This window comes from Lycorma delicatula, chromosome 4 (genome assembly GCF_047948215.1).
Source record: "Lycorma delicatula isolate Av1 chromosome 4, ASM4794821v1, whole genome shotgun sequence".
NCBI lineage: Eukaryota > Metazoa > Arthropoda > Insecta > Hemiptera > Fulgoridae > Lycorma > Lycorma delicatula.
Window position 1 is genome coordinate 37,697,718 of NC_134458.1, and position 10,350 is coordinate 37,708,067.

General features: G+C 36.2%; 1 protein-coding gene across 1 annotated transcript; it reads right to left on the reverse strand.

The window, feature by feature from the left end:
- Positions 1 to 2,004: 2,004 nt before the first annotated feature.
- Positions 2,005 to 2,643, reverse strand: LOC142322594 (uncharacterized). The gene has a single exon (XM_075361670.1). It carries the CDS (start codon positions 2,641 to 2,643, stop codon positions 2,005 to 2,007), a length of 639 nt encoding a protein of 212 aa, XP_075217785.1.
- Positions 2,644 to 10,350: the final 7,707 nt, after the last annotated feature.

The window sequence follows — 10,350 nt, forward strand, 5'->3', positions numbered from 1 at the left end:
ACCGTGTCCTGATAAGAACTGAGTAAGACTATAACTAATCTCGCCATGGCGCCGTCCCACCCAGCATCCTATATCTGGGATAAGTCTCCTCGTCCAACCGCCTTTTAAAGACGCTGCCCAACTTTCCTGCCAGTCGTTCATTATTTTCGCCCTCGCCTCTATTTTAGGTGTCCCCTTGAATCGCAATACCCTCTCTTCCGCCAACAGATCTATAGGCGGTGAGCCGGCTATGACACAAATAGCATCATAGGAGACTGTCCTATATGCGCATGATACACGCAGGAGCAGTCTCCTATGTAACGATGCCATTTTACTGTTGTACCTTTGGATATCCAATCCTCTTTTCCACACCGGTGCACCATACAATAGCACCGAAGCTACCTTTGCTGCAATTGCCTTCCTCTTTCGCTCCTTAGGACCCAACGTGTTGTACATCAGCCGAGAAACTGCCGATAGTACCTTCTCAGCCTTATTGCAAGCTTCCTCTATATGTGGACCAAAACTCCGGTTCTTATCCATCCATACACCCAAGTATTTAATTCTATCCACAAGAGGAATTGGAGAAAGATCATATTCGAGCTTAACTTGACGAAGAGGTCTCCTACCCGACAAAACCAGAACTGCAGACTTTTCAGGAGCCACGGACAAACCATGGGCAGACATCCACTCACAAACCGTAGCCAGAGCTTCATTACCTTTTTCTTCAATCTGCTCTTCATCAACACCTTTGATTAATAATGCTAGGTCATCAGCAAAGCCCTGCACACCTCTACAGCAAACTTCTACACCCTCCGGAAACCGCAGGCGAAAAATACCGTCATAGGCAATATTCCAGAGAAGGGGACCCAGGACAGAGCCCTGAGGAACTCCCGCTCTCATACGGAAAACAAACTCTTCGATCTCCGTAAACGCTTTAACATATCGGTCACTGAAATAGTTCCTCACAATTCTCCTTAATTGTGGATCAACACCAAACGCCTCCATAGCCTCCGCGACAACTCGCCACGGGAGACTATTGAAGGCATTCCTGACATCCAAGCTTACAAGTACTGGAATCTTCCTAGTCCGCCGCGTCCCAGTTGCTGCACTACCAGCAAAATTAATCACCCTGAGAGCTGCATATATTACCGATTTGCCCTTCCTAAACCCGTACTGCTGGGGTGAAAGACCTCCTAGACTGTTGATCTGCTCCTCTAGTCTACGCTCAATTATGCGTTCATAAATTTTGGCCATCGTATTCAACAAACATAATGGTCTGTATGACCCAGGATCTTCAATATTCTTACCAGGTTTCGGTAATAAGACCAACTTAGCCACCTTCCAGCATCTTGGAAAAACACCCCTCGTAAATGCATCATTGAAGCATTCCAAGACAGTCCACGGAAATGTCTGGACAACAAGCCGTACAATCTCGCCCGGAACCTCATCCGGACCCGGGCTCTTCTTCACGTTTAAACGTGCAACGGGTCCTCGGAGCTCAGTCAACGTAATAGCCCTGACATCCAGTACTGGTTCTATCTGCCACTCGAAATCTGGCTGACCTGGAAACAAATGATTTACAATACCGGAAATTCTATCTGATGGAATGACCGGGAGTCGCCTGCCTAACCGCTTGTTAACAATCTTAAAGGCTTGACCCCAAGGATCATCCTGCAACTCCGTCAACAATCTATTCCAGGCTTCCTTCTTCTCCCGTTTGATAGCCTTTTTCAAGTCAGACTTTGCTACTTTGAGTCTATCACTGAGCTCTTCCATCCCATCTCTACCTCTGGCACGCCGCCGCTGTAATTGGCGATTCAACCTCAGTACTTCAGCCCTTTTATTGCCTATCTCTGTAGTCCACCAGTATACAGGCCTCTTAGGTTGTCTATCCGCTCTCAATGTGTCCTGACACGTTCTATTAATAGCTAACGCTAAGCCCTCCGCATTCCTAGGACATAGCTGGCTGAACCTGCAGAATAACCTTTCTTTAAACTGCCTCATACTATTCTGGTTAACTCTCAATCACACCAAGGGTCTCTCCAAGGGTCTTAATCCTTCCAGCGCCACCCTTAGTCCTCGATGATCACTACAAAGTTCATCGCCCAAAACCTCAAATTCAGTCGGCATCATCATTGAGTCGGAAACATATACATGATCTATAACAGATCCCCTGTAACCCCGCCAGAAAGTTGGTGTCCCATCGTTTAGACTAATAAGTCGTAATGAGGCCGTCATTTCAGCCAAAGCTACGCCTCGGCGATTAGTTACTTCACCACCAACCTCCGTGATCTTAGCGTTAAAGTCACCAAAAATTATCACTGGGCAATTGCACCGCCTGACATCTTCACCCAGTCCGTCTAAAAATTCTATATAATCCTCCCAGATACAGTTGGGGGAGATATAACAGCAATATAGGAGCCATCCTCCGCCTTTAATACGGACATACCCCTCACCACTCTTCAGGTCTGTATGGGCAAATCTGCTAGATAGATCTCTAATAGCAACGTCTTCCCTGAGATCGGTCCACCAATGTTCAGCTGTAACCCTAGATCTGTTAGGCTCCGTGATGAGAACATAATCAATGCCCCCTGCGGAAGAAGACTCCCACAGGAGATCATGAACAAGTCCACTCCTGTTTGCATTTATATATTGAATCTTCATTCTCTAGGACGTTCCTTACCTTGCCTACAAGTAGGACTCCCGAATCTATGCCCATCCTGCCCACATTTAACGCATTTGGATGCCTCACGGCAGTTGCGACTAAAATGCCCAGCCATCCCGCACCCTGCAACTTCCAGCAAGGTGCGTCTGTTACCAACACCTAAAACAACGAGGGACATCTTCCCTAAGGACGACCTTACAAGATAGCCATCCTATATTAATCCTGTCGTTAGCTACCAGGGTGTCCGCAGCTTTTTTTGGCAGTATGACATTAGCGTTTTGTGTCTGTCCATAGGCCGGTCTAACAGAGGAGATACGAATATCGTGTCTCTCCTCATCTGGAAGTGCCTCTCGAACCGCCTTCAGTATGTCTGCCTCCTTAGTTTCTTCATCCATTCCTCTGATATGAACTATTACAGGCCTAGCTGATCTACCTCCAGTAGCGATCTGTACACCATCTACATTCTGCTGCACCTTGACCACAACAGCCTTGGCATTCCCAGCAACATCTCGAAGGCGAAGTTCAAGTGCCTCGCCTCTGCCTTTTCTAGCTGCAATAACCACACCAGATGCTGTATCTCCAGTTCCTGCCTTTACTTCGCGCAGGAGTTGGGCATAACTTAGTCCTTCCTTCTTAACAACTACTGTTTTTATAGGTTCTGTCGACTTGGACCTGCTCCTAGGTGTCTTTTCTTCCATCAATTGGTAGAGGACTCGGTTAACACCGTCCCTCCTTGAATTGTATTCTAGTATACGCCTAAGCTTGTGTGAAGTTCTACCAAGAACAACACCTACAGGCAGGGTAGACTGTGCTACGCTCTCAATCCTCGTAATTCCTTCTACTAGATGGCTATTAACAGCTGATTCTTCTAATTTTGTGTCTATGAATAACACATAAGTACCTACCGACACTTGTTCGGCAGCAGAGGCCCCCAATACCACCTCCGCCATCGGTGCATCATGAAGTACACTACCCGGTACTACCGATCCCTCGTTGAGCATTCTGCACACTCTCGGGGCAAAATCGCAGACTTTTCTAGCAAATGCACCCTTCTTATTACCGTTTAAATCCAGGACCATTATAACCTCACTGCCTTTATCCAATTCGGGAGTACCCATCTTGGTCTCAACATGTTGAAAAAATTCCTCTGGCCATTTCTGCGAGATTAGCTCGGGGATACTATCCCGCTCCACACCTTGCTCTAATTTCTGTTTCATTTCCGTATTTGTCACTATAGCCCTAACTGGTTTATCCGTCTGCATTTCCTTGTCCACCGTAATGGATGGAGCCAGATCCTCAACCAAAAAGGTAACCGCTGCCACCTTAGCCATGAGTTGGCTAGCTGTTTCTCGGATCTCTTGCTTAACATTTGTACTCTCCTGTACTAGTCGCCATAGAGTATCCGCAATCATATTAAGGTCTATAACATCTTGATGTGAGTACGGGTGCTGTGTTGACCCTTCCGTATCCGACCCTGAGGGCGTAATGCACCGCTGTCTTTTTCTAATAGGCATTCCGCAGATTACCTAATTAAACCTCGATATATTACTATGTCCAAATCCAGTGAAATTACCAAAAAACCAGTCAAAAAAGCACTATTACACGGAGCTCCGAAACCACGTCCGATCGCAGTGACATCCACCATTCTAAATGCAGTATTGTTAAGTCGAAGTAGGCCTGACGTGTAGAACCCACCGGGTTGGTCTAGTGGTGAACGCTTCTTCCCAAATCAGCTGATTTGGAAGTCGAGAGTTCCAGCGTTCAAGTCCTAGTAAAGCTATTTTTACACGGATTAGAATAGCAGATCGTGGATACCCGTGTTCTTTGGTGGTTGGGTTTTAATTAACCACACATCTCAAGAATGGTCGAACTGAGAATGTACAAGACTACACTTCATTTACACTCATACATATCATCCTCATTCATCCTTTTTTTTTTTATTTTTATTTTATCCTCATTCATCCTCTGAAGTATTATTTAAACGGTAGTTACCAGAGGCTAAACAGGAAAAAGAAAAAGGTCTGACGTGTAGATTATTTTGAAGATGAAAATTTATATTAGGCATTTCTTTTAACTGTTCTTTGTTTTATCTTAGAATATAGTTCATGTAGAATCATTTCATTCAGTTCAGTAGTTAAGTTTATTAAAACAGGGTGATGGGGAAAATGAAAACTAAAAGTTAAACTTCAAACGAAACTTGGTATTACGGGAGGATATTGAAAAATTAGGTGGGTTGAAAATTTACGCGGAATTTGAATACTAGATCGTGGATACCGGTGTTCTTTGGTGGTTAGGTTTCAATTAACCACACGTCTCAGGAACGGTTGAACTGAGACTGTAAAAGACTAGACTTCGTTTACACTCATACATACTATCCTCATTCATCCTCTGAAGTATTATCTGAACGGTAATTACCAGAGGCTAAACAGAAAAAAAGAAAAGGTGGGTTGATAATATACAAAACGAAGAGGTCTTCCATTACGAGAGAAGTTTTTGGCTTCTAAACAGGTGGACAAGATTGGTTGACCATCATTTAAGAGATTAGGTTTAGTTAATCAGGTATTAGAGAATAAAACCTATAGAACCGAAAGATTGCAATCTATATGTACCTAAGAGTCAGTGTCCTACATACTAAGCAGCAGTTACACATGAGAGGCGATTTTACTAGTGCAATAAAACCCAAGTACTCCTTGTCATTAACATGTGAAACTTTGTAATTTTTTTAAGGATTTATTAACTATATTTTATCAGTACTTTGTACTAGTATACTAAGAATTTAGATAAAGCAAAGGTTGAAAATTAATATTTACACAAATAAAATATGTTATTCATATTTCTTCCCAAATTGCTACGATTTTTTTTATTTTTATTATTTAACTAAAAAGGTTACTTGTTTTGTGACTCATCATTATATTAAATAATCACGTAAACAAAACAAAAGTAATAACTATTCAATTTATAATGATTTTTAATAATAATTTTAAAAAATAATTATTTTCTACTGACGTTTCAAATTATATGCAAAGTTTAGTAATCTTTTATTAACTGATTTTTTCATAAAAGTTACATACAATATTGTAATAATCTAAGATCTTATGAATAAACAACAATGATCTTTAATGTTATTCGAATTAAAATAAAATAGTATATAAATATATATATACCAGACATTAATTGCCATATCTTTATTAGGAATCATAACTCTAATATTAAGCCAGTGCCGGTTTTGTATTATCTCCTTTCAAGAAAAGGATCATGTAGAACCGATATTTTACTTTTTTACTTTTCTGTTCCTTAGTATATTTATTTAATTCGCTTTCTCTTTCACCTCATAACTTTAAATTCCGCTAATTTATAAGACCTTAGTAACCACTTAACTTCTCATTTACCCGATCGACCGTACAATGTAAAGTATTTTTTGAGAATACTTGTCATTTAGAAGGAGTGATTTGTGTCTTAACGTCAGGTCACCTACTACTGTAAAGTTATGACTTACGTACATTGAAAAAAGAAATAAAAATGTATTAGAAAAAAGTAATTAAAGAATTATTATTTGAAGTTTTAAAAGTAAAAGAATTATAAGAAAGTAAATACCGTAAAATTCAAACTAGAAAAACTTGCAAGTAATAAATTATTTTATCTTTGACAACCTGTTGCAATGATTTTTAATTTTGGGTAAGCCACACTAATACGTTAATTCAGAAGTTCACAAGCGGATAGGTTTTTTACATTCCTGAAACGAAAAAGGATACAATTTTGGTTTTTAGGCGATAAACGCCTAAAAACCAAAATGTATTCCGTACTTCCTAAACAATAATTTAAAAACCAACACAATCAAAGATAAAAATGTCTGTGAAAACCTCGACATAATTAAAAGAAACTGTTTTTCCTTGTACTAATGGTAAATAACAAACAAAAATTAAGTGCTATAACCTGCCAGCCTCCGTAACGCGAGTGGTAGCATCTCGGCCTTTCATTCGGAGGTCCCGGGTTCGAATCCCGGTTAGGCATTGCATTTTCACACACGCTACAAATGAGTCATCTCATCCTCTGAAGCAATACCTAACGGTGGTCCCGGTGGTTAAACAAACAAACAAAAAAATACTATAACCTAAACAAATCTCTTGTAAATTATCATCGTCTTTTTTTTAACAAACAAAAAGTACAAAATCCGGTTACATCGTTTTCATGATGTAAATAAAGGCGTTAAAGATAACCGAAGTTGTGAAGGAATTTTGCGATATTGAATTACGAGCGTACGAAAATAATAAAGATTTTTATTTTTTCTGTTCGGAAATATTTCTACTCTGTAACAACCAACAGGGCTCTTTCAGCAAAACTTGTGGGAGGCTCTATAACATTATGTTTTTAAACGATTTATGAGATATCCCGGCAGGAGAGAGAAAAACTGCAAATGAGAATCGTAGATATTTTTTTTTAAATACCTTTTTTACCATTGGAATTTTACACAATAACAAATTTTTAGTAACTTCAAATATCACTGTCACAAAGGAAGCTATTATGACACAGGTTGAATGCATAGAACTGCAATATATTAAAATTAATACAACGAAAATTGGTTTATTTCCTCATGAGAAACGAAGATTTGAAAACTTATATGGTTTTTCTTTTTTAATACAAAATGAATTAGTTTTTTATGTATGAAATGGTACCTGGCCAACACAATATAACTTAACTATTCGCTACTAGTTGGAAGCGAAACGAGATTAGTGACTACTCAGTTTAGTTGGGTTTCCGCTACGAACGCATTTTAAACGTTCTAATTTCCATTTCTCTTGATATTTTAATATAATCAAAGGAAAACGAATTAGAAGGCACGAGTATAAAATTATTTGTTATTGTTATAAAAAAACACTTTTTAATTATATGGTATTATTTAGTGCAGCAGACAGCAGGTTGAATTTAAACATTATTAAAATTACATATGAACCATTAAATTTCCATGTTCCTCATGTATGCAAATCCGTAAAAACTAATCTACAAAAATGACAATGAAAGAGTAAACAGTACGGTAAGAGTGTCTCAGATATCATTTCTTCCGTTCAAAAAACAAAAATTTCTATGATATAGATAAAACTGTTTTTAACAAAATGATACTGATATGTTTTTTGATATCATTTATACTTATATCTAATACATATCACATTTACAGAAACAATAGAACTCTTATTATTAATAATTCGTTGTTTAATGAATGAAATCCGGCCGGTAATTTTGTAACAAATTTTTATATTTTTTTTTTTGCTTATTATATGGAATGCTTAAACATTGTTTATTATCTATTACTGTATGTCTACTTTGTATTACATATATTTAACATGTATTTTTCTTTAAACAGAATTCCAAATTAATAACAGATTATGGTAATAGAAATGTAGTGTCTTACCTTTTTTGATATCAGTATAATTTTGTTAAAAACAGTTTTATTTATATTACAGGAATTTGTGTTTTTTCAGCGGAAGAAATGATATCTGCCAGACCATTACCGTTCGGTTTGCAATTTCATTGGAATTTTTTTGGCTGTCACTGCGTTTTGTTAGATTACTCTTTTATTTTGTTTTTGAATTGCTGATTGTTATCTTATGGATCTATTATTAAAATTTATTGTCTTTGTAAACAAACAAACGTACATTTTTTCAATTTCTCGACCAGTTATTTTGTTGATGGTAATATCATTCACTTCATAACATATTTTTCCTTTTTTAATAAAACTAGTATAATGATTATAATTGTGAATTCGTGATACGTGATACTTCGATTCGTGATACTTTGTAAATTTAACTCTCGATTTTTATCGTATTCGTGGACACACTTTTTATATTATTATTAAAATTTTTTTTTTTTTTTTGTTATTTCTCCATTGGTTAGTTCAAATAGTTCTAATTGTGGAATAAAATGTTTACCAATCGAATTTATTTCCTGTTGTACGCAACAAATCTTTATTGCCACATTTGCAATACTCTCCTACTGTTCGTGTTTTTTTGTGTTTTATTAGCAGCTATAATCTCTCGTAAGCTATTACTTTTACTTTTTTTAATGAAGTGATGGGAATTAAAAAAATTGTTTCATCTTCAGTACTTTCATTTTACATAAGAGCATTTACTGTTGAAGCAAGCTGTAGTATATTTTCCTTTAAATTTTATTATTTAAAATACATTATCAAGTTTCTGTTCGCTACCTAGTACTATCAAGTACTGCTATCTAACGGCGGGTTTCGTAAACCCACCTTTTTGAGGAAAAGTCCCGCGGTTTATCAAAAGGAAGGAAAAAACGTTGTCTAAAAAAAAATTCAAGGTATTTTTTGAAAGTGTCCTTTATTACAAATTTAATTGAACTGAAATATAATAATATAATGTTTTCATGCTTATTTTTTCCCCCATTTTCATTTCACGTTTAGTTAGGTCATGTTTAGAAGCTAATAATTCTTCTTTGCTAAAGTAGGTATTTTTCTGTGGTCTATTGTACATTTATTTTGTAAGACAATCAGAATCAGAATTTTATAAGACATTATGTAAATTCTTCGTTTTTTCTGTTACATTGAAATATGAAAGTATATTAAACTTATAGAATTTCGATAAACTTTATAATGGAGAAACTCTTGCCTACTTTCATGCAAGCTAAAAGAGAGACTGAGATTTAGAATAAAGGAATATTTGGCTTGTTATAAAGAAAACTCATTGATATCGGCTGTTAACCAGTATTTTCTGGACACTGTTTGCAGTTTTTAGAAATTGCAGTAGTAGGGGACCAATAGCTAAATAGCTGTTTGAAATTTCAGTTCGTTAAAAAATTTAATTTCATTAAATTTTTTAAGCGATTTTTTGAAGAAAAGTACGGTTTTAGTTTCGTTCAAATGGTATGTGAGGGGGGTTGAAAATGGACTTTGTTTACGTTTTGAAGTACGAGGAGCACGAAAATATCGTTCACGTAAATTGCTGTTTCCATATATATTTATTTATTTAGGCCTATGTACAAAATTTTGAGGCTTAAATATCTTCAAAATTACTGGATTAATGTCATTAAAATTTATATATGCTATAGTAATGAATTTGAAGTTTTGCAGGTGAAAATTTTATGAAGATTGGTTGAGGTATTCTTGAGTTACGCTCGATTTAAGATCGAAAGAATTTAAGGGGACTAAGTTAAAAGTGTGGTTTTTATCTATTTTTTTTATTAACTAAGCTTTTGTTTATCTTATACGTGTATTTACACTTGATAGAATAATAATTCAGAATGATAGTAAATTATCATTTATGAGAAAATGTTAATTTTTTTTTTAAACGATAAAATATTTGGTTTCCCCTTGGTTTAGTCCTGAAAGTATATTGCAAAAAGATTATAAATGATTAAAAAACTTTCTGGACTTCAGTATCTTGTTGGTTAAAAGTACTTTTTGAAAAGCAATACATTTTTTTTTTTTACCTTATACAATGAATATTTAGTTATTGGCTAAATCTTTAGCAAATAACTAAGTATTAAATTTAATATTAAATCGAACAATAAATTCAAGAAATAAAACGTAATGTTTACTATGGTGTTCGTCATGGCTGTTAACAGTACAGTTTATTAATACTTAACCTGCTACCTTTTGTCATAAAATTTAGCTAAATTGAATTTCAGTAATTATATTTAAATATTACTTTTTAAAGATTTCTACTCGGACATTAAAATTATGTTTATTATTC

Excerpts from the sequence above, each read along its gene's own strand:
- LOC142322594 (XM_075361670.1), bottom strand. The coding sequence starts at position 2,643 with ATGAAGATTCAATATATAAATGCAAACAGGAGTGGACTTGTTCATGAT.